General features: G+C 46.8%; 1 protein-coding gene across 7 annotated transcripts in view; it reads left to right on the forward strand.

The window, feature by feature from the left end:
• The first annotated feature begins 2,304 nt into the window (after positions 1 to 2,304).
• COL6A3 (collagen type VI alpha 3 chain) overlaps positions 2,305 to 25,019 on the forward strand; it is a 61,923-nt gene continuing 39,208 nt past the window's right edge. For 5 of the 7 annotated variants that reach the window (XM_027705441.1, XM_027705442.1, XM_027705443.1 and 2 more), the window contains exons 1-4: positions 2,305 to 2,429; positions 10,251 to 10,399; positions 15,679 to 16,281; positions 20,303 to 20,905. In XM_027705441.1, coding sequence (XP_027561242.1) covers positions 10,312 to 10,399; positions 15,679 to 16,281; positions 20,303 to 20,905 — 1,294 coding nt within the window. In that variant the 5' untranslated portion in view covers positions 2,305 to 2,429; positions 10,251 to 10,311. Of the gene's footprint in view, positions 2,430 to 10,250; positions 10,400 to 11,316; positions 11,935 to 15,678; positions 16,282 to 20,302; positions 20,906 to 23,640; positions 24,241 to 25,019 lie in introns of all 7 variants that reach the window. The other 2 variants (XM_027705447.1, XM_027705445.1) reach the window with 2 other exon arrangements.

Below are 25,019 nucleotides of genomic sequence, written 5' to 3' on the forward strand. Positions count from 1 at the left end.
CATCATACGTATTTTATCCTCCAGCAGCTCTCTCTCAACCATTTTGAGTGAAAAGAAAAATTTTAAAAATTAAAATAAAATAAAAATAACCTGCTTGTCAGCGCTTGGCAGCTGCTCCCATTCCCACCATCCCTGTTCAGCACCCACTGACTGACCCCCAGGGAGGAGCTTTAGCTCCCTTCTGCTAGGTATGTCTGTTATTTGGGAATACCCTCAGAGCTCAAATCAGTCCAGCAGTTTAATTACCTGGGCAGCCTCACCTCCTCGGATGGTGAGATTGACGGGGAGATAGACAACAGGTTAGCAAAGGATACAGTGCCTTTGGAAAGCTTCATAAAAGAGTTTGGCGAAATAAACACCTGAAGAAAAGCGCAAAGATTGGTGTTTACAGAGCCATTGTGCTGTCTTCCCTCTTATATGGATCTGAATCTTGGGATCGCCACCACCTGCGTCTCCCAGAACGCTTCCATCAATGCTGCCTCTGTACAATCCTAAACATCCACTGGTCAGATTATGTGACCAACACATCTGTTCTGGAACAGGCAGCAATCACAAGTATTGAGGCCATGCTACTGAGAACACAGGGCACGTCTCCAGGATGAAGGACCAACCACCCCCTCCCTAAGATCCTGCTTTATGGTGAAGTTGCCACTGGCTGCTGCAAGAGAGGAGCTCCAAAGAGGAGATACAAGGACTCCCTGAAACAACATCTCAGCCTTGGCCACATTGATCACCATAACTGGTCTACTCTGGCCTCCAATTGGGAGGCCTGGAGACAGACCATCTATAACGCTGCTGATGCCTTTGAGAAAACACCAGGATCACCCTTGAGGAGAAAAGACAACACAGAAAGTATCGTGCCCTGCAGAATTTACCACCTAAGGAGTCTTTCTGCTGTGCCTTTTGCAACCGGACATGCCTGTCTCGTATTGGCCTTTATAGCCACCAGTGTGCTTGCAACAAACGTGGGTAGAGCCCTTCCCAAATCTTCATTCGCAAAGCCTGGCCATGAACAGCCTTTGAGCTTCAGCCTGACAGATTTGGAGGGGGTTCATGACACCCTGCTTGCTTTGAGGCTCAAGGCTGGGGAGGTTCGCTCTGGATCCCACTGCGAGGTCGACGTTCAGTCTCTGCTAGCACCAAGCCAAGCACCATTTCTAGAACAAGCTATTGCATCACTCCAAGGGCTCAGCACTTTCCTGAAACATTCCAGCTATTTCTTTATGGGGCTGGTCTTGCAAACAGGACAAAACCAAGAGCAAACATCATAAATTCCCATTTGAAAGGAGGAGAACTTGACTATTTGATTCCAGGGACTCCATCTCTGTTCCAGCCTTATATGGAACCAAACAAGAGCAAGAGATAAGAGTTAATGCTTCCATACCACCCTTTCTTGAAAAAAAAAAAACCAGAAAACCACTCCAGGCTGAAATGTTTGATTTTGGCCAGTGATCTGCTCTCGCTCAAGGCGGAGGAATAAAATTAGTCCCAAATTTATTAGGCTCTGCCAAATAAAAGGTTAAAAGTATTCTTTCACATTATATAAGTTTAAAAACTTTCAGACTCGATTTGTTGCCTTTTAAACTTTTCCTTTAAACCTATATGTATTTTAAAATATGTATCCTTATGCCAAGGAATTACCTTTTATTTATAAGTTATGCTGTAACATAAATCCCCCACTTCTTCCTCCGCATCTGGGTAGGTAAAAAGCTCCTGCTGTTTTCAGTAGGAAACAGCAGATTTCAATGGGAAACTGTATGAAGAGACTCCCTCCCGCTGTGTAGATGCTCGTGACTGTTCAGGGGGAGAGGCTGAGCTTCTCGCAGCCTCGAGCATCTCGGAGCGGCGCTTCATAACTTAGTATGGTCCTTGGCACGTCCTGGCTCCTGAAAATATCCAAGCCCAGCCCTTCCTGACCAAAAGGCACAGTTTAATCGGCTCCTTCCATCCCACAGGGTTTTGTTTTTTTTTTCCATTTTTTTATACATTTCTTCTCACAGATGAGGGGGAAGCACTTTGGATACCGCACGGCCAACGCGGGAAGAGGGGAAGCCGCACAGCGCGGAGGCGTCCCCCGAGGCCGAGGGGCGGGGGGGGGGGGGGGGGGAATGTGTGTGATGAGCAGCTCTGACCTCAGCCCCAGGAACGCCAGCACCAACCATCTGGATCCCATTTGCGGCGCCGGATGGCCCGGCCCCCCGGCACTGCCGCGCCAGCCGCCTCCCCGGCCGCGCTCAGACCCACGGCAGCCGCCGCGCGGGGACCAGCACAGCCCTGTCCCTCATCCCGCCCGTGCCTGCATCCCACGGAGCGAGGCAGGCAGCCACCGGCAAGGCTGAGCAGCGCCGCATGCCATGAAGCAAGGGTGAGAGGCGCTTCGGAGCAGAAAATCCTGGAATAAGCAACTTTTTTTGGAGGTTTGCTCAGGGGTAAGTGTTGCTTTCTGCGCGGGAGCCCTTAGCCCGGGCTATAGCCCTAGCCAGCTGCTGTACCATCTTCCCGCTCCTCAGTGCGGAGTTTTCAAGGAATTTTGGACAAAACCCATTCCCAGGTTTGCATCGGTCTTGGGAAAGCGGAGGTGCGGGGGGAGGGAGGGCGATTCTGCCGGCTTACTACCCTGGGAGTCTCCTCCCGGAGCCGATGCACCGCAGTTGTACAGGGACGCTCCTGTCCCTGCCGCTGCAGGTGAATGAATCCATCCGAAAGAACTCAGCAGAGTATTTCCCCTGCTGCTACAGGATGGTTTTTGCCTTTGATACCTCGAAATCACTGCAGCAGCAGCCTGATGGGATCGGAGCAGGATGACACGGGAAGCAGTGCCCCGAGGAGGGCATGTAATATTTTGGGGAGCTGCTTGGGCACAAGGAGGTGGGAGCATGAATGGGACCCCGCAAAGAGTGCAGCTAAGGTGGTGTCTCAGTGCCTCTTTCCTGCTCCCAGGGCTCAGGAGGTGTTTGACAGCCACCCTCGCCCCTCCTGTCCCAAGGTGAGGCAGGATGAACCTGGCAGAGGTGCTGGTCAGCCCAGCCGTGCCCACTGCTCCGGGGTGGGCCAGCATGTGGCTCCAAGAATAATCCTCATCCTCTTGTGGTCATCCCCAGAGAGGGAAATGAGCCAAACAGCCTTTCCCCTGAGGGAACGGGCTCTCCAGCCTTGCTGTCACCTCCTGTCCCCACAGCTCCCGTCCACACTCCCTCCCGCCTTCCCCAGCCCTCCTGCCCCGTAGCCCCAGTTGCCCTCAGTTCCCTGGGGCTTTGACACAGCAATGCTCTTGCTGAGGGGGCGGCTCTGACTAATGCTGGAGACACCCTGCCACCGTCCCGCTGGGCTCAGCAAAGCCCTCCCTTCCCAACTGGAGCCTGGAGCAACAAATGGTTGCGGCCAAACTGGTTTCCTGACCAAGAATGGGGGCCAAAACTGGCTGGAGCAGAGGTAGCCAAAGTGCCTCTGGTTCCAGTGGGTGTACTGGGAAACTCTCAGCTCATTTCTGGTTGCTGTGATGATTCATGTGTGCTCTCGGGGGAGGAATCCTGCATTTTTCAAACTCCTGGCTTTACCCCATTACTTACTGGTAAAAAAAAAAGTCAGTGTTTGTGGTTGGATAATTACTGTGCTTACACAGTGCTGCTTCTGGGGCACAACCATCCAGTTTAGGAGGTTTGTGGAGGACAGACAGATGTCTCCAGCCTGAGTTTGTTGCGGGGAGCTGGGGGGATTCCTTCAAGGCCATGTAGGAATGCAGTGACAGAGGAGAGACTCAATTCTGCACTTCCCTGGCACCATCCCTTAAGTCACCAGTATCAGAGTTGAGGGAAACAGACTTTTCATCCCCAAACTTACCCCTTCATTCCATCCTGCTCTTTGCAGAGAGGTTGACCATGACCAGGGCTGTGATGGCCTTTTTAGGACGGGAGTGGAGGGCTCTGTGCTTGTTGCCACCACATTGCCATTCATTCATTCATTCCCTTTCCATTTTCCAGCACTCTTCCCAGTCCCCTTTCTGGTTTTTCAGACATCTCTACCATTTTCCATTCAAATGCAGTAACTTGCCCTGATTTCAGGGTGAGCTAAACCAGCCCCTGCTTTACTCTGTCAAAGGCCAGGGGAGGCGGGGGGAGTACTTTTGCTACGTGCCTGTCCAGGAACAGGAGGGAAGGGAAGGGAACATCTTATTCCTTCCATTAGCACAAACTGTGGTAACTGCACAGCCTTGCCAGTCTTGGACTGTGTTCCCCCAGCCTGGATGTGCTGGATTTCCAGGGCTGAGGCTGTCCCTGTGCTGGGCGTGCACGGCAGAGGGTGGCAGTGCGTGCCTGGTCTCTGCTGTGAATCACAGCCAGCCTTTACCCCTCCGCGTGCCCATCACTTTTTCCACGTTTTTAAGTGCTCTGTGTTCCACATTAAGCAGCCGATTTGTTTGGGTGGAGAGGCTCCGGGAGGCTTCAGTTACTATACATAAAGAGTCATTGATCTTTGAGGGAGTTTCCTCTTCTTTTTTAGCAAATACTCCCTTTCCCCTTATTAACGGCTCTATTTTAGTCTCAGCCTTAGGATGGAGAAAACAACTAGATTTTAAGCCAGCAGCATGCTTAGAAGGACAAAAATGAGTATATGATTCATATCAAACCCTAACAGCCAGGGAACTAGCCTGGATGGGATATAAACACAGCCTAACACTGTCACTTTGCTGAATTGGAGCTCACAAGGTTTGCAAAAGCAGGAAAATTTTCCAGCCTTTCAGGCTTGTTTGCTCTTAATATTCAGGTCTAACTTTGTAGGAGCCCAACAAGCCTCACCTTCCCAGTGCCACATGGCAGCAACCTTAATGGAAACACTTCAAAAGAGCCCATGCAAATTTAAATGGCTCCACCTGTAGCCATGAATAAATCCAGGATCTCTCCTATTCAAGCTCATCCTGAGCCTCTAGAAGTAGTTTTGCTTCTCCTGGGTGCTGTGGAGTCAGGTGAGATTCAGTGCTCTGTGATGAAGAGGCAGCCAGGCATGGGACACTTATGTCCCTTGGAAAGGTAACCCAGCTGTTTCACATGGAAAAATCCTGGCATTTAGCCTCACATGTGCCCAAATCACTGCTAGGAGTGGCTTTTGGCTAGCAATTTGCCCAGCTCAGAGAAATTTAACAGGGCATTTATCCAGGCAAGAGAGAAGCATGCCATCTGTGCCTCCATGGCTCCACATCAGGAGTTCAGATTTCTCCTCCCTGCTTGTTCCACAGCGTGACCAGATGCATATCCCACTGCTGGGGGTGCAAATAGCTGTTCTGGGTGGCTGGCACTCACTTTCAAGCCACTAGCAAGGCTTACAGCAGCCTCTTGTCTTCACTGCCAGTTCCTATGGATGTGGATACAGCAGAGAACAGCCAAGCCAGGGGGATTTGAGGCCAAGCAGTTTGGTTGGGAAACAGGGTGATGATGGGCAAGGGGAGATCCTCACAAAGCAAATTGAGATGAAGGCGGAAACAACTTGGTTTTGACTCTGACATCCCACGAGACAGACTTTTAGAGGGGTCTGGAGGATGCTCACAGCATCTCATCTCCTGCACCATCTCTGGGATGATGCTTTGCCCTCCCTCAGCTCCTTTCAGGAAACCTGTTGAGACCCAGCTGCAAATCCACCTCTTTGTCCCAGTACAACGTGATGCACCCTCCATGCACAAGGAATTTAAGAGATGACATTGTTTCTCAGGTTTTTACTCAATATATTCTTTGGGGATGCTCCAGGGCTGGGCAGGAAAACTGGACCACACGTACCACAGTCTGAGGCAGTGAGGCATCCCAGAGGTCCCTGGCTGTGACAGGTGGCAAAGCTGCACGAGGCCAAGCCCAAACCCCGGCTATTTGTCCCCAGAAAAGCACACCAGCTATAGCTCTGCCTACCCTGCTTGCTTTGGGTCCTCTGCCCTTTCCCCAAGGCTGCTCAGCTCTGCACAAATGTGTCGCTGGGAGGGGGAGACAATTGGAACAAGTGTCACAAATACAGTCTCAGTATGGTTTGGACCTTAAAGACCATCTCATTCCAGCCCTCTCCCATGGGCAGGGACACCTCCCACTAGCCCAGGTTGCTCCAAGGCCTGTCCAACCTGGCCTTGGACACTTCCAGGGATCCAGGGGCAGCCACAGCTTCTCTGGGCAACCTGTGCCAGGGCCTCCCCACCCTCACAGGGAAGGATTTCTTGCCAATATCCCATCTAACCCTGCCCTCTGGCAGTTTGAAGCCATTCCCCCTTGTCCTGTCACTCCAGGCCCTTATGAAAATATTAGTCACTAATTTTGGATTTCCAGCTTATCACATGCCAAGAGTCAGTTCTGTCCACCTCAGCCCTTTAACCTCAATAAAAAAAGCATCAAACTGCAAAATGCCAGGACAGAAAACCCCTCTGACAGCTTATTGCCTTCTCTCAAGAGTCCAGCGTGACAGATAACATCAGTGCCTGAAGCACTGCCCAGCTGAGAATTCAGATTTAAGAGGGATTTTGCAACATTAGTTATTCCCTCTACATGCTATTGCACCTCTCTATATCCCTGCATGACACACATCACATTCCCAAAGATGTTTCCCCACCTTCCCAAAGCCAGGCAGCCCAGCTCAGAGGCAGATAGGATGAACCAAAGTGGTATGCAACAGCTGCAGTAATTTTTCCCTGCCTTTAATGTTTTGCTTTCTAAGTCTTCTCATCTGCTTTGCACTCTTACAGATTTTCTTTTAAATACACTCTAGTGAAAAAAACCCCCACACATACACAAGCAGATGATTGCTTAGAAAGTGAATTTGAAACATTCCCTCAAGGGAAAATAAAGGAAAAAAAGATGTAAAATGTCAAATTTTATGCACGGAGAAATATGTAATATGCAAAAAATAGCTGCTGGGGAAAATATTTAAGGAAATCACTTCCTTGTGGCAGGGATAGAAATGATTGCTTTTTGAGAGCATTATTAGGAACAGATGTATTTCTTCTGATGGAGGACATATTGTGATATTAAGAGGTCAGCACACACTATATAAACTCCAAACACACATAAAACCTTCAGATTATTTAAGGCTAACAAGGAGTTAGTCTTTTAGCACATGAATCATGAAGAAACTGGCTCCCCACGTTTTGGTGCTAGTTCTTAACAGTTCAGGAAAACTCTTTCCTTTCCTAAAGACAGTCAGCAGTCAGTTTTTTCAGCTTATTTTTCCAGCTTGCAGTGTTTATATCAAATGCTTCACCAGAGCTTTCACCCCCTCCCAGGACTGCAAGGGACTTTTCATTTAAAAAATGAAACAAATCCACCATCAAATTGCCTTACTCAAGATATAATATTGAAAATCCAAAAACCCAGGAGAATAAAGTTGCCAAACAAACACCTGCCATAAGAATGGATGGTTTTGCATGATGCTGAAGCTCATCTCTTGTTGATGAACAAGTCCCTCTGCTTTCACAGGACTGTGATGTGACCATGATGGAGGTCACCGAGAAAGCTGGAAATAGATCTGGAGGCCTCCTAAAGGCAAAAATGGGAAAGGAGGTGATTAAAAAGAGTAGTCAATGTATTATTGCTTGGGAAAGGCATTGCATTTCCCTGTCAGGGAAAAGAAATAAAAGCTGACCCTGGGTGTTGCTTTGGTACACTGTGTTATCCAGGTTCATCTCGTGGTGCCCGTGGGCTGTGGGAAGGTCACAGGGGATCCCATGGGCAGGGGGGATTTTGTAGCACCAGGGGGTTTCACTTTCCCCTTCTGCTGCATTTCATGGCTGTAAACAGGCTCTGTGCAGCTGCTCAGTGCAAAAACCCCAAAGCTCCCAAATGTTTGCTTCAGTCCTGTCATTTATTAGCTGGCAAGACATTAATTATCACTGGTTTATCCTCATGCTCTGCTCGTCCCCAGCTGTTGCTGGGATAAGCTGCCAGCATTCTAATACACAGGATGATAACATAACTTCCTGGGGTTTGGAAAAGAAATACGAGCACTTTGACAGCATACATTGTTTTAATGAGCTGTTTTTCCTTAGCATGAATTTTAGTTCGTATTTTTCATTCATTGCTCAGGATCATTCTTGGATGCTCAGGGTTGAAAGGAAAGACAAAAGTCAGAGGGTCCACAAAAGCTTACAAAGTTTTATTGGTAAATTACACACTTGGCATGGAAATTGGTGTGTCAGACCCTGATCTCTGACACACACATTAGCCCCCTTACCTTAGAACCACAGAATCATAGAATATCCTGAGTTGGAAGGGACCCACAAAGATCATGGAAGTCCAACTCCTGGCCCTGCATGGGCCACCCCAGCAATCCCACCATGTGCCTGAGAGCTCTTCTTGGCTTCTACACACTCCCAATGGGTGCTGTGAGGCAAACCCCTCTCCAAAAACTTGCAGCTCTTCCCTAAACCTCTTCTTCCCCGAGGGGAGATGCTCCAATGGGGTCAGATGGGTGGTTGTCATGAGCTCAGTGCTTTTCTGCAAACCTCAGCTCTGGGACTTACAGAACTTTCTGTACTTGTGGGCTCAGGGGTCAAACCCTGTGGCTAATTCTGCATCCATGGGGAAGCAGAGGTTTTCCTTTTCCACGTGTCCTTTGGGTGAAACTAGTTTTTCCAAGAGCAAACTGTCCATCGGGGAAACAGTCCAGCAGAGCAGGTTTGCTCCCACTGGAGGCACTGGGAGGTTGGGCTTGGAGTGGAACAGCCAGGGGGATGGACCGGTGCCAGCTCACAAATGTGATTTTTTAATTTATTTATGAATGACAGCGATACCTCTGGGCTGCAGCAGCTGCCTCTGTGGATTGAGGGATTGCCAATGACAGGGAAGACTTGCTGTGTCTGAACTCACACTGTGTGCTAACTGCTGGCTCTGGGTGCCTGTCAAATGTCTCTCCATCTGACATCATTACTGTTGTTATTATTGTTATCATTATAGTTATTATTCACAAATGTGGGGGGAAAGGTAGAAGGTAGCTTTTTCCAAACTCACAAATGCTAGTGTCAGGATCAAGTCAGGTTTTGGGAAACCAGGTGGAAGTTGTCCCCTCCCTTCCACTAACCTGCCCCATGATAGCCCTGAGGAGTGTTTCTTCATTGAAAGTGGGATTAGCTGCTTATTTCCAAATTTTTCCAAATTCCCAGCTCTTGGTTCCATTTCCAGCCATGCCAGCAATGACCATCAGTGTAAATACCATGGCTTTCCTCAAAAAGGGACCTATCTTCCCCATAGCCCTCTTAGGCTCTTGTATTGGTCATAACTCCCTGGATTGATGGAATTGGCAAGGATAGTATTAAGAAAATTGATTTACCTCTTTTTTTTTTTTTTATGATGATGACCCGGTTAACAGTTTGATGTATTTGAGTCACTTTTGGCTGATTTGAGTAATTGAGCTCCTTTTGTGGAATGAAAAGTATTAAATCACTGTGTTCCCTTTTGGGAGGATATTTTCTCAGTTAAGCAAGCCTTGCTGGTTTCTGCTCCGTATGCTTGGAAATGAAGATTAAATAATAAATTGGTCATCTCCATGGCAACAGAAACATGGCTTTCCTGACAGAGACATTGTTTTAGAAGGCTTGCCAGGTGGATCACAGATAACAAACTTGCTTAAATTATATTTTTGGCTCCAAGAGATAAAATATTATTCCTGGGGCCTTTCCAAACTACGACCAGCCAGCACAGGCTATTCCACCACCGGGGCTGTGAGCTTGGGGGAGTCCAAGGCCTTTTTGCTGTACAGCCAGATCATGTGGTTCATTGGAGTCTGGAGTATTTAAATTTCCATTTGTACGTTTGGGACAGCTGAAAAGGTGAGCTGAGGCTAAGTGAGATGTTCAGGGCAATTACTACGGTGTTTAGAAAAAATAAAATAAGAAATGACAACAGCAAGAGGGAACATCTTGGCCAAGATGTTTCAGCTGGTCATCCATGGGTGAGGAGGGCAGGTGAGAGGCAATGACATATTTTGATGGTAGAAATGTAGGCTCAGCAATTTCCCGTGTATTTGGTATTACCTGGGACAGCACAGGCAAGAGGAAAGTCATCTCAGTCCACAGGGGTGATTAAATGTCAATTATGTGAGTGAGGATTCCTCTTGCAATGGGTTGCTTGCTACGAAGTAGACTGTCCAGCAGTAAAATATTTTCTTTCCTGTCAAAGTGCCACAAAATCCTTGTAAAACCACATGGTTTCAGCTTTTCTATCTCATGCCTCATCCATGCCTGGCCAACACTGCCGCTGTTTCTCACTCTCCCTGTTTTTCTCCCTTAGGTCTCGCACTGGGTGCTTTGGAACAAAGAGAATAAAAGGAAAACTCAGATAAAAGACCAAAATGAGGAAACACCGACATTTGCCCTTTGTGGCAATGTTTTGTCTCCTATTCCCAGGATTTTGCTCGGTTCGTGCCCAGCAGCAGGCAGGTAAGACCAGACTGCTTCCCTTGACTTTGGCCCTGTACAAACGAGCCACTAGCTCACCCTGTTTGTTTCTTAACATGCATGTCGATGGTATGTCATGGATTGATGACCTTCTGCTCCGCAGCTCCCACCTGGCTGAGGGTCCTCGAGGACCCAGACCTTCCCAGTGCCTTCCCGAGCATGTCGCTGGCCCGTGCCGTGCCTTTGAGGATGCTCTGCGGGGGACTGGGCTGTGGGCTGTGCACCCAGGGTGGCCCTGAGAGGGTTTTCACGTGGGCAGAGCTGTTCTGCCCTCCTTGCATGTGTAGGAGGGCTTTCAGCAGTGAGAAGAGCACTGCCACTGACCTGCAGGGAGGCTGCTTTAAGAGGAGGTGCTGGTGCCTTTGGGACCAGAGCTGGTGTCACTGCGGGGGGTGTTAACAGCAGGAAAAATATGGAAAACTCATGCTAGCACCCAGGCTGCTTAAACCAAGGAGCCCTTCCTTCCCTGAGAATGACCACAGAGCCAACAAAGCCCTGAGTCAGCAAAAAAGTGCAGGAGACCAGAAATGGAATGAGCCTAAATTCACATGTGGAGCTGCCAGCGTCTTTGTCTGGCTCAGGGCTGGTGTCCAAGCCTGTGAGGTGAGGGCCTGGGAGGGGAGAAGCACCTCGGCTCCCCCTCCCTGGGAAGGGTAGGTCGCATGCTGTCCCCTCCTGCCCCCCAGCACTGCAGTGTCAGGGTGCTGACGGCTGCCTGATTGTTCTCCAGCGCTTCTCGTTTTGCTGCGGGCGATGAGGGGAAGCTCAGCTTCACTGTCACCCTGCCAAAGGGGCTGCTGGTTGTTTGTTGGTTGTTTGGGCGAGGAGGAGGAGGAGGTGGAGGAGACGTGCTTGTGCTGATGGTAGAAAATCCTAAACCTCCATCTGTTTTTTTAAAGCTGTCAAAACCGTTGCCGTGGCTGATATAATATTTCTAGTGGATTCCTCCTGGAGCGTTGGGAAGGAACATTTCCAACTCGTTCGAGAGTTTCTGTATGATGTTGTAAAAGCTTTAGATGTGGGAGGAAATGATTTTCGCTTTGCCCTGGTCCAGTTCAGCGGAAACCCCCACACAGAGTTCCAGTTAAATACCTACCCCTCTACCCGAGACGTCCTGTCCCATATTGCCAACATGTCTCACGCGGGGGGAGGCACCGAGCCCGGAAAAGGATTAGAGTACCTAATCGAGAACCATCTCACTAAAGCTGCTGGAAGCAGAGCCAGTGAAGGCGTCCCCCAGGTTATTATAGTGTTAACGGACGGACGGCCCCGGGATGATGTGGCTCTGCCATCATCTGTCCTTAAATCGGCCCGTGTAAACATGTTTGCGGTCGGCGTGCAGGATGCAGTGCAAGGGCAGCTAAAGGAAATAGCGAGCGAACCCTTCGATACGCACCGTTTCAACCTAGAGAATTTTACTGCTCTCCACGGCATAGTTGGGGACTTAGTGGCGAGTGTCCGCTCATCCATGACTCCAGAAAAGGCTGGGGCCAAAGGACTGGCTAAAGACATCACAGGTAATGGCTGGCTGGTGGTATCTGCTGGCATTGTGCTGTTTGAAGCCTTTGTAGGGGCAAGACTGAGATGGACGTTCAGAGGTTTAAAAATAAAGGTTTGAAGCACGTGGCCCGGTGTTTGTAGCGTGCCATGGTTTGCAGACCAAGCTGGCATCCCTGCCAGAGCTGCCGGGAGTTAGCGCAGGAGTCCTGGGATGGGCAGCAGCACGTTGTGCCCGTCCTTTGGCACACACGGCATGGAAATGCAAATGCAGGGAGCTGTGCAGAGTTATTAAATTGCCCCATGCTATTCACACCCAAGGCAGGGAAATAGGGGATGAACACACCAGACCTGATGGTGACCCTGACTGAAAACCCTCCGGAGACCGGTAAGGTCCCTGCTGATTGCAGGGATACCGTGCAGGATGTCACCTTACAGCTAGTGGGGGGGGAAACAGGCAATGTGCCACTCCAGGAAGTCACATTCTTGGCTGAAGACAGCAAAAGAAGTTGGGTGGAGAACTTCTCTGCTGAAAGCCCCAGCCCTGAGCCGGCCCTTAGCCCCTCTCCTCATGCACTTGGAGAAGGTGTGTGGTTGGAGAGTCACGGGAATGCCTTCTCTACAAGCCAATGGCTTCCACCTGCTGGAGTGCTGGACCCTTCCCATAACCGAAACCTCCCTCCAAGCCACGTTGGCTTCAAAGGATCTGCACTGACCACAAGACAGGGGCCCAATTTTCCTGGAAAAAAAAAACAAGACAGTCTCCCTCTGTCCCTCCTCTGTTTATGAAATTCCAGCATGGAAAGGGCTTTCTGAGCAGCTTTGTTGTGTTTCAAAACAGAAGTCCTGGAGATCAAACCTTTCTTTTTATTCCTGAGACTCCATCTGAAGGTCAATAGCTTGTGGGGTGACGTAAGGCAACGGGAGCGTGATGAGGCAGCGTAACATTAATCTCCCTGTGTTGTCTTGCCTATTAACCCTCACGCCAGCCCCACTGGGTGCTCTCCATCTCTGCATGACACCGAGCAACACCAAAAGGCTGTGCTCATGTGTGTTTTTATTGTGCAAAGCGCTTGACAGGGCAACTATCCAGGCCACATGAAAGCCACAGGGGAGTAGCTGCCCCAGAGAGATGACAAAAGTCTCACCAATGCTAAGAAAATGATACCAATATACGTGGAAAATGGATGTTACACCCAACCTGATGACAGCACTGCAGCGGCTGTTGAGCATCATTGCCATGAAGGACCCCAGTGATTCCTTTCTGAAATCAGTAAGGAATTGGTCTGTGGCAGCTGGCTGTCCTCCTCTGGGCCATGCCAGCAGGTAACCCCACAGCGTGGAGTCACAGGCATTTCTTTAAAAGCATTAGAGCCAAAATCCTACTTCGAGTATATCATGAATGTCCAAGTTTGTTTCTACTTAGAGATATTTTTTGCAAGTATTTCCTTCCCATCCTATAACGCAAACTTAAAAAATCCTACTATTGTAGTTTTGCCCCTGTGTGACTTCCATGGGCGATACACAGTATCATTAAACAAGGGAAAAGTTGTTACAGGTCCTAAACCTTGGATGACAGTAGGTTGAAAAGCATGGTACAAATAACTGTTTGCATAAGAGTTCGAGAAGTTGTTTATTGAGCTGATAACTCCACGTGGCAATAATAAGCATAAAAGTGCCACAGATGTTAAAATAGAAATGAGCCCTAAGAGGAAGAGGAAATGTAATAAAATCCCAGTCCCGTGGTGGTTCTTGTAGAGAGAACCAAAAGTGTTGGTCTGTGGCAGTCCCCGGAGCTGACTCATGTAAGTACAACAGTCAGCCCCACGTTTGCCCTGATGGATTTGTTAAAGCTGAGCTGTCTGTCTCATCTGACCTTCCTCGCTTAGTTGTGTAACCAGCATGCTTTTATTTGTTCTCCACACCGGCTTGTTCCATAAATGTGCACTGAAGTACAAGGTTTTTTTACGGTGATGACAAATTATCCAACACATCTGTTTCATGTCTGTTTTCTCTCTGGTGGGAGCTGGTGTGATGGCACCCATTAAGGGCTGAAATCTTGGTCCTCAAAAGAGATAAGCAGCCCTGGGCACAACCACGTTGAGATTTCCCTTTCATTTGTATGATGAAGTAGGATGCGTATATCCCAACTGAAAATGGCACGTTAAATTCAGACCTAAGCACCCCTAAATTTTGTCTCCAGGGAGAAATAAATCCTGTAGCTCTTTGCTGAACCCTGTTGAAGTTCTCCAAGCCAACACTGGCTATTGAGTTGGCCCAGGGGAGTGATGGTGTCCTGGAGACCTTGTTGCTGGAATTGCAGCATTATTTGAATCTCTGGAGGGCATTGCAGTGTATGAAAACATTTACAGAAGAATGATCAAACAGGCAATAAATAAACAAATGAATAAATTATTGGCACTGCTGGTTAATGGCAAAGACCTGAGGTTTATTCCTGGCCTTGCCAAACTACATATCAGTTTTTCTACTGGTTTCACCTTTGGCTTTCAAAAGTTGAGAGCTGATTGATGTTTCTAAATGCTGCTTGTCATTCATTTGCAAATAGTCTGAAATTTGAGTTCTTCACAAGATTGGAGATCAATAGCATGGAAATATCCAACCATGCTTCAGGGGTCTTCTTCACCCCTTCTTTTTTCCATGCATACAGCTCTTGGTGATGTTGATGGCAAAAGTAGTTGAGCAAAAGGAGTAAGGGCAGACACCAGGGCATTTTGGGTCTGCTTTGGTAAGTCTCACAACAGAAATGCTCCCCCTCAGCACCATGTTCATGCCATATACAAGCTCTGTTTGGTGTGTGTATATTCTCAGCAAATGGTTGTGATCGTCTGGGTATGGTCACAACAAATAGAGTTGGATAATTGTGTCATGACTGATTTCATCACCCTTTTTTAACCTGATTCTGCATTCTTTGATTGAATATCCAGAGTCCACAGGAAAAATACAGACCAGACCCCTCTAGCAATAATCAATCCATCCTTGTGCATAATATTTAAAGTGAGACAATTTTTGCGTGGCCCGGGTTGAGAATTGTGTGGGTCCACCTTGCTGGACAAATAACACCGGTTGGATGCTGGGAGCTGTCAAAGAGTTACAGTGCAAGAAAAACAACCGAAACCTTTTCAATTGTTTCTAACAAATACATTTCAAATAATGCTCCTTCATGGTGGGAGAAGCCAGTATATTCAGCTGCTGTGTTTAACCAGAAAAGAGCAGAATTGTGACAGAGAGGCTGAAATGTTCCATGCATCCAGTAAATCCTGGCTTTTTAGCTTCCAAAAAATAAGAGACTGCAACGATAAAACTCCCGGTGAATATTACTGTCCTCACCTGCCATCTTTGGTGTGAATTGCCACCAAAATCCACCTTTTTCTTGTGGCTCTGTCTAAACATTTGGACAGTACTGGTGGAATGGATTTTGGTTTCCCAAATTTTTATTTTGCCAAGTTTTGTCCTTGTGTGCCAGCGCTGCTGACCCCTGCGTAAATACAACCACTGGCTCAGGTTGTGTCCCCTGAAGCCCTCTCTTGATGGGTCGTGGATGCTGCTGGGAAGGGGCTGGGAGCCCGTATTCAATCAGAATGCAGAACTAAGAGGCAAAACGTCACCTCCTCAGTGATCACGTGTTTTGTTTTCTCATTTTTGTGTTTCTTACTGGTTTTCCAAGAAACATGTCAGAACACTGTACAACCGCATGTAATCACCCATTTTAATGCTTTCACCTTTTGCATTTCTTTTTTTTAAAGCTCAAGAATCTGCTGACCTTATTTTCCTTATTGATGGATCAAACAACATCGGAAGTGTCAATTTTCAAGCCATACGCGATTTCCTTGTAAATTTGATTGAAAGCCTCAGAGTTGGAGCTCAGCAGATACACATTGGGGTGGTGCAGTATAGTGATCAACCCAGAACCGAGTTCGCTTTGAACAGCTACTCCACAAAAGCGGATGTTCTGGATGCCGTGAAGGCACTCGGCTTCCGCGGTGGCGAGGAAGCGAACACCGGTGCAGCACTGGAGTTTGTGGTGGAGAACCTCTTCACCCAGGCGGGAGGCAGCAGGATAGAGGAAGCGGTGCCTCAGATTTTAGTGCTGATAAGTGGTGGAGAGTCTAGTGATGATATCCGAGAGGGCTTGTTAGCGGTGAAGCAAGCTGGTGTGTTTTCGTTTAGCATTGGGGTCCTGAATGCTGACAGTGCAGAGCTGCAGCAGATTGCTACTGATGGAAGCTTCGCATATTCTGCCCTGGATATCCGTAACCTTGATGCTCTTCGAGAATTATTACTGCCCAACATTGTTGGAGTGGCCCAAAGACTCATTTTGTTAGCGGCCCCAACCATTGTGACTGAAGGTATGTATGTCTTTCTAGACCGTTGCATTTCCGTGAATCGATGAATGAATGAGCTTTTGCACACTTTGCAAACGTATTTAGCTCTTTAATTATCTAAAGATTTTTTTTTTTTTCAATTCATCTCTCTGGTCTGGTTATGGACAAACCACGGGAAAGACAAATAGTCCTGTGGCTAATGTGCAGAAACTCGTTGGACCAGTGGGTTATCCTTCAAAAACCATGAGGTTTTGTTGCAATAAATCACATGAAATGGTGTTTCAAAAGACAGAAGCCGAGTATAAAAAAAGAGTATAAAAAGACTCATATAATCCTTTTTGGGGTATCTAAACACCATGGGAATAAACACTGCAGCACTGTCAGCTGTAAAACATTTATGTCATGTGAGCTTACATTATATGTCAGTTGAGAGTGTCACGAAAATAAAATGTGACTGGGAAAGCTAACAGGGATGTTAGTGGATCCCTATTTACCAGCATTGAAGTTATCAGCTTGCTAAAACAGTAAAATTCCATACCTCATGGAAGCTGTGGGCTGTCCTCGGGAAAAGGGTGAAATTCCTGTGTTATTAAATTTGTTAAAAGGCAAGCAGCCCTTAGTGCTTCTGAAGTGACATCTCTACCTGGCTAACACACATTTCCCTTTGATCCATTAGCTGAGAAAGTTTACAGCTTTCCACAAGGCCATGGTACATCAAAATGCAGGTGTCAATGTTCCACTTAGGTCACTTTGTCACCCTTAAGCCCCACTGACATTGTTTCTGGACTAGCATTAGATTGGGTGCAGTAGAACAAAGAATACCTGGATTTACTGAGCAAGTAGGTGATTACGAGTTTCTCACCTTCTGGGCTTAGGACTAATTTAAATTCACTGATGGAGAGGTTTTATGAAAGATACAATATGTCATATTTCAGAGGCCCCTGGAAAGGGCCAAGCTGGAACTTCTGCACTTTATTAACAGGATGCTTAATGCAAACAACACTTCTGGGATCCCGTTGCCAGTCTGGAGTTCTGTACACGCTGTTCCTCATGATGTATGTTGACATATAAAACTGCATTCCAGATGTCTTCACTGATCTATGTCTAAACATGATTGCTGTCCCATGGCTCAAATCAAAGGGAGGAATTTGCCTAAAAGATCATTTTATGGCCTTGGCTTGATTATTCCAGGAAAGAACATAAAGAGCTCTTTCTTGTAGCATCCTACAAGCACCATATTTAGCTAAGTAAGATGAAGTCAGCATGTCTAGCTAAAATGTGCATGCTAGGACCCCTGCAAGTCGATGGAAAACCTCTCTTTCCTCCCCTCTGATTTTTAACAGTTTGAATGACGAGATTAAAAATGTGGGTACATTTGGTTTTGTCTGCACTTGCCTGTTTCCCCCTGAGAATGCCAGCTCAGTCGTGGAAGGTGCTACAGCAGCATTGGCCCGTGCAATTACATAGAGAAGGATATGATAAATGGAGAAGTGGCTATTTTCAAAGGAGCTTTAGGGAATCTCCTATCTCTAGCACCCATGGAAATTAATTTTGACTGCTCTGCTTGGTTTGCATCAGCATCTTGGAAGCCTGGAGCATAAAACACTGGTTTGGGAGACACGCCACAGCCTGAAGTGGGTGCCAAACCCATTGGGGTGCCACGTGTTCCTGTGAAATACTGAAGTCACCTGGCTTCACTTTAGCTCTCTGGCTGTACACTCATCCTCCTGGGATGAATGGATACCTCAAAGTGACTTTCTGCCTCTCTTCTCCTCTGTCCTTCAACTACTGGGGGAGCCTGGATGATTAAATCAGATGAGGTGCTTCACCAAAGGCAGCTGAGATGGCAATGAGGAGGGAACTATGCAGGGCTGGCTTTGATGCTGACACCCTCTTACATTCCCAACTTTTGGAATCAAAGATGCAATGCTTTGATCCCAAATCCTTTGAAATTCTTGGGAGACTTGCCATCAGCTTTACAGGGCTTTGGATTAAACACTAGGTGATGTGTACAGCTTCACTTAAAGGCTCTTGCTCTAATTGTATCCATTGACATTAGCATCATATGTTGTTTCTTCCTCTGGGTTTTGGTTTTGGTTCTTGCATTCCTCTAAGGAATCACAGTGCAGGATTTGAGAGCTGCAAGAGGAATGAGTAGTGGAGGGAGCTCTTCCTTCCTGGCCTCCCTCATCTTTCTAAAACCCCTTTGATGTTTTCCCCAAACCTCTATATAAAGTCAAAAGCTTCCAGGGTCTCCATTTTTGGGTTTCTAGCTGCTGACAAGCTAAGGACATGCTTTGGACTCTCTTCTGGGTGATGCAAAGCAGAGATTTCAACCCTTGTTATCAATTTGAAAAGTTTCCTGTTTTCAGCCCTCTCCTCCTCGGAGTAACTGATGGGGAAAAAAACCTGGCTGGAGGGATGAATGTCGGAAGTCACGCCTCTGGGAAAGGCATCATTGAAACAAATGCTCATTGCCTTGTGAGTAACTCTGTTCTGACAGCCTGGGCAGCCAAATGCAGCTCACCGACAACTCACATGAGGCCGTGGCTCAGGGAGGGCACCACCACATTCACTCCGGGCTTGTTCTCATCATTTTGTGTCTGACTGCACCACGGTGGGCAATTTTAAACTTCATTTTTTTGACAGTTGGTCCTTAATGAAACTATTTCCAGCACGACTCTGGGAGAGGCTTTTGCGAAGGCTCAGGCTTGCTGGTGGAGGAAGGTCTCTCGGGGTCTGAGGGCAGAGGGGTAACCGAATCACAGGGGTCCTGCCAGCTCTAAATCACTCCTTGGGGTAGCCCAGCCTCAGGCACTCACCCCTACTGAGAAACCTGACAGGCCTTTGGGAGCACTGCTGTCCGTGGCCAGCTGCTGTGTGGCCAAGGGGGACTACAGCCAAAGCTTTGTTCTCTGCTGAAATCCAAAGCAAACAGCCTCCAGGCAGTGGAGCCCTCCAGGCTGAGGGGCTGCCCTTCTACATCCAGGCAGGGCAAGGCAGTGTTTGCTACCGCCTGCCCTGAGGGCTGTGAGGTCCCAAACATGCCAGGTCTCCTCTTCCCCCAGGCTCTGTGCTGGGCACAGCAGTGAGCCTGGGAGGTGATGGACCTGCCTCCTTGAATATTGACTCCATCTCGGGAGCTCTTAGGTGGGCAGGTGATTTAAGGGCACCCCAAATCCATAACACAATGAGTCATAGTGCTCAGCATAACTTGGAAGCAGCACAGGGTTTCCTCTTTAACGTCAGTGGCATGAAATCAGGGACGTGATGATGTGAGTGGGGTCATCTAAAAGATGGTATTAAGATTAGGCCCCGTGATGATCATGTAGAAAGCTGTTATCATAATGATATTGGTCTTGCTAATATTTACCTTTTTTAAAATATATTTGCTGTATTAAATGTGATGATGCTTTGGTTCTAACGCTGCACAACAGGGTTTTTTTCCTCCCTAATTATCCTCCTTCAGACTTAGCCAGGGCACTGGAATGCTCTTCCATGACTGGGCTAGCTGTGCCAAGAAAAATCCTAATTTGTTTTTCTTAGATAAGGAATAAAATGTAGGATTTGAAGACCCAAAATCAGATATGTTAAATGGAGACCGTTCTTTACTTGTGTCATTGGTCTTTGGAAACTAATCCTTTTGAGATGCTGAAGCATGATTCAGATGGTTTCACTGCAGATAGTGGGAGCATCACCTGCTTATTTTATCTCCTGTGCCAGCTAAATGCCATCATTTCTTTTCACTGTTTGACTTTCATCCTTTGCTTTGACATGTATAGACATTTTAATATTAAAGTGTGTAAACAACAACATTTTTGCCACTCTTCAGCTCTTCTGTGTTTTAGAAAGGGGAAACATTCAGATTTATTATTAGAACCTAAAAAGCAATTATGTTTTGAAAGCAAGACCCTTTTAAAGGTATGGAGATTAACAGTACTTCCAGAAAACAAGAAGTTCTAAACATTGCTGCACTGTTGATAAAGAAATGATGCTGAGTGTGGTGAAGATTTCTGCTAACGTGATGTTCATGTGTTACTTGCAGTTATTGAAGTGAACAAGAAGGATATAGTCTTCCTGATAGATGGCTCGACTGCTCTGGGGGCTGCCCCCTTTAACGCAATTCGTGATTTCGTTGCCAAAATTGTCCAGAGGCTGGAGGTTGGACCCGACCTGATCCAAGTGGCAGTGGCACAGTACGCAGACACGGTGAAGCCAGAGTTCTATTTTAACACCCACCAGACCAGAAAGGATGTGATGACCAACGTGAGGAGGATGAAGCTCATGGGTGGCACGACACTCAACACTGGCTCGGCACTGGACTTCGTGAGGAGCAACTTCTTCACCAGTGCTGCTGGGTGCAGGGTGGAGGAGGGGGTGCTCCCCATGCTGGTGCTCATCACTGGGGGTAAGTCCAGGGATGCTGTTGACCAAGCTGCAGCAGAGATGAAAAGGAACCGGATAGTGACCCTCGCTGTGGGGTCGAGAAACGCCGACCTGGCAGAACTTCAAGAAATTGCCCATGAGAGAGATTTTGTGTTCAACCCAGAGGACTTCCGCCTTCAGTTCATGCAAGCCATTCTACCTCAGGTGCTGTCGCCCATCCGGACACTCTCAGGAGGACTGATTGTCCAAGAACCACCCTCAGGTAATTCATTGCCTTTTTCTAATTAAGGAAATATGGTTTATACGTTTGTCAACTCTTATTCTATGCCATGTGGAGATAATGGGGGGAAAAAAAGCATCAAACACATGTTCCAGCATGGTTAAATGTTGTCTCTTTGTTTAGTAAGTGCATGAACAGGTTGGTGAACTTGGTAGAGCGGTTGTTGTTACACCTTTATCACCCCTTCCTGAAGATTTTTGTCCCGTTTCATGTTTGTCACCAAGGCCTGGATGTGGAAGATGTGCTTTACTAGTTAGGTACCAAAATTGTTCAACAGAGGTTTTTGCCCTCACTTAGGGTTTGTGTAACCTATTAATGGGACACACAGGGAATGTTAAAATCTCTTCCTCGGTTTGAGAATCATTGGTGGTGGGTATTTGCTCAGGAACACAGAAGTTTCTTCTGAGTGTGAAGAACATAAGCCCATTTGTTCATGGAGATGTAAAGAGAAAGCTACCCTGGCACTGTTGGACTGAGACTCACCCTTTAAGAACATATTTACAGTTTCCTTATCATTTACTAAGTTCAAACCCTAAGAGGTGCAATTAAGAATATTGCAGTGTTGTTTTTCATTTAGTCTGTTTTAAAAGATGATCCAAAGCCCCGTGGAGCCAGTGGGTTCTTTTCAGTTGGTCTTGCCGTTGACACCAGTAGACTTTGGAAGCAATCCAGCTGCTAAAGTCGTGTCTTTTGAGGGAGTCTCCCCTGCACTTCAAGAGATGTTCTGGGTGCACAGAGATTTTATACCAAATTTCTCAGGATTTTTTCCCCCGTAGAGAAGCTCGAGGTTGAATCCATGCTGCCCTAGATCAGATTTGAACCTTGCGTTCCCGTCTCATGGCATTAAAAATCCAGGACTTCTTCTTCCAGCTCCCAGTAAGGTCAATAGTGAGGTTCCCATTGGCTTAGTGGCTGTTGAACCATGTCCATATTTTTTCTACTTTATAAAGTAATTTAAAATTATAAACCAAGTGCAAAAGAAACAGGATGTTTGGAAAGAGCCCATAAAGAATTAAAGCCTATGGCTGATCTACACACAGAGCAGACATTTTGAGATCAGTTTACCAATACTTGTCCTTAATTAAGATGAATATCACAAGACTTATCATTTAATAAGCTTTGTTTCAGAGTGTTTTTCCTGCTAATACAGTTTTGCATGGCTATACACCAAATCTTGCATTTTTATTTTTCAATGTAAATTAAAAATGTTCCTATATTTCCCTGTTTAAAGCTCATTTTTGTGCAGCTTCTCTTTTTTCCAGTCTTTTTGCTCTACTGTACTCGCAGCTATTCACATACATAATAAGCAAGGGATCAGATCCTACTCCTTTAAATTATTAATAGCAGTAAGAAAACTGATTTTGACACCGGGCACTTTCATTTTAACTGGATATTGTCTCACCCTGAGCCTTGAATGGCATTTTTCTGGGAAAAATTAAAAATACCAGAAGCCAAGACAATCTGTAAAATCTGAGAACAATTCCTGTATTCCAAACAGTCGGGGTTTTTCCCCTTTTGTTTTCAATATGTCAGTATTTATATATTTTATATATAGGACAGCATGCTTACAGGGACAAGACAAGCTAGAGGGATGGATGAATATAGTCATAAACACTTTAAATAGAAAGATAATGGGCAGAATTAGCAATGGGCATAAATAAATTTTGAATAACTCTTTGGAGGAAGGCATCCAGGAGTGATGAATTAGATGAGTTATCAGTTCTATGAGATCTTGTTCAAAATTTTGGCGTTTTGGTCTGTGATCTAGACATGATGTGTTTAGAGCAAAAAAAGCACAGGGTGATAATCCTGTGGTTTCTTGGGGTGTAGATCTGTGTGCTGGGGCACAGATGCTGGGGATACAGCCCAGGAAGGATTTAACCCTAAAAACGAACCGAGAACTGGCTGGTTACTGCCCAAAGTGGGAAATTTCTCCTCCTTTGCCAGCCCATAAATGGACATCTGTAACTGCCAACATTAAAGTGCATTAAATGCAGAGGTCAGAAGGCAGGTGTCCTCAGGCAGCCACTGCAGTGTCATCTGAACCAGCTTCTCTCAGCCTTAGTAAATTTAATACCCACTCAAAACACCAACCAGTTTGGCTACTTGGCAGAAGTGTTTCCCCGTACAGGTGGAGCCTAAATCTCCCCCACGGGCCAGCCACTGCTGATTGCACAGCAGGACTGTGGAAGTCACATATCTCTCCACCTCTAGGGATGCACAGGAGCATCCCTGTGGAGTGCTCAATAAGGGGGTGATAGCACTGGTGCCAGAAAGCAATATAATTCCCTACTGGGGAATTTGCTGGGAAGCCCCAGGTCAATGTGTGGTGACTTGCAGATGAGCAAGGTGTCTGTAGGTGTAATATGATGTTGCTCCACCAGAATCAATCAAACTGCTTTCTGCTGGTTAAGGATTTGCCCCAGAGCACACAACTCTGGCATCAGCAGCCACTGGAAATATCTGCCACGGGAGAGGCTGTTGATAAACCCGACATTCAGAAGAGTTTTCAGTACGAGCCAGAATCCTTCCCTGCCCAATTCAGTCATTTCCATCAAGGTCCTCGTTACCTCTGTGCTGATCACACCCTTGCTCTTGTCTCTCTCTCCTAACAAGGTTTACATGCGTGTACGGCGTATGCTGCATGCACACATGAAAAGAAATTTCCGTGTTTGTTTTCTGTGATGTCTCACGTTGTTTTCTGTGCTCTACTGCAGTTCAAGTAACCAAAAGGGATATCATCTTTCTTTTGGATGGATCACTCAACGTCGGAAATGCCAACTTCCCCTTTGTGCGGGACTTTGTTGCCACCCTAGTTAACGCCCTTGATGTCGGCAGTGACAAAATCCGAGTTGGCTTAGTGCAATTTAGCGACTCCCCCCAAACCGAGTTTTCCCTGTACTCCTACCAAACCAAATCAGACATAATTCAACGCGTGGGGCAGCTGAGGCCCAAGGGGGGGTCAGTGCTGAACACTGGCTCCGCACTGAACTTTGTGCTTTCGAACCACTTCACGGAAGCTGGTGGGAGCAGAATAAATGAACAAGTGCCGCAGGTCCTAGTCCTGGTGACGGCAGGGAGGTCTGCAGATCCCTTCTTGCAAGTTTCCAATGAATTAGCTCGAGCCGGAGTGCTGACCTTTGCTGTTGGCGTTAGGAGTGCGGATAAGGCAGAGCTTGAACAGATTGCCTTTAATCCAAGAATGGTGTATTTTATGGATGATTTCAGTGGTCTGGCAGCTTTACCCCAGGAATTAAATAAACCTATAACAACATATGTTAGTGGAGGTGTGGAAGAGGTTCCACTCGCCCCAACAGGTAATACCTACCTTCCTTCGTGTTGACTGCATTAAGTTAATCTTGTTTAAGTTAATTTCTTCTTTCCAATGTACACTTTGACATCTGTCCAAGCCCTGAGTCATCAAAGTGGTTATGGCTGTGCTTAACTAGGTGATCTTTAAGGTCCTTTCCAACCTAAACCATTCTATGAGCCTATGAACACATGGCTTGACAGCTCTTCATTTTGTTCAAGTCACTGCCAGCATGCTTTAAAAGCACAATTTTACACTTTTTGGTAGGTCAGGACCAAAGGAGGATCCAAGTGAGTCTATGCCCACCAGTCACTGCCTCAGGTGCTCCCTTTCTGTTGCCATAATAGTGCCACAACCTATAAATGCCTTTTGTGCACTAAATCAGGCACTGGGAGCACGAGCTTTTGGCCACAAGGACTGGTGTGGAAAGGTTAAAGTCACACCAAAAGCACAGAGGAGCAGAGGTACAGGTACAGGAGGCCAAATCCATTCCCAGAACCACTTGGTCAAAGTGATGTTACCAGGCTGTTACAGAGGTTGGATTTGACTCCCTATGTTCAAAGTTATCCTCCAACATTAAACCCAAAAGCTGTTGGCAGGTCTAACCCTTTTTAAACAGGTATTTTCTCACTAATTCCATTATTGTGGCTGTGTGCTTATGAAGACATAAGAACAACCAGGATTGGTTAGTATGGAAAGACCATCAAGATTATTATGAAAGATGTTAAGACACACAGATACGAGATGCTTGGGTTTATCTTGGGTATTCAATGAGATTAAAAGGGC

This window comes from Neopelma chrysocephalum, unplaced genomic scaffold, assembly GCF_003984885.1.
Source record: "Neopelma chrysocephalum unplaced genomic scaffold, ASM398488v2 Primary Assembly neopelma1_335, whole genome shotgun sequence".
NCBI lineage: Eukaryota > Metazoa > Chordata > Aves > Passeriformes > Pipridae > Neopelma > Neopelma chrysocephalum.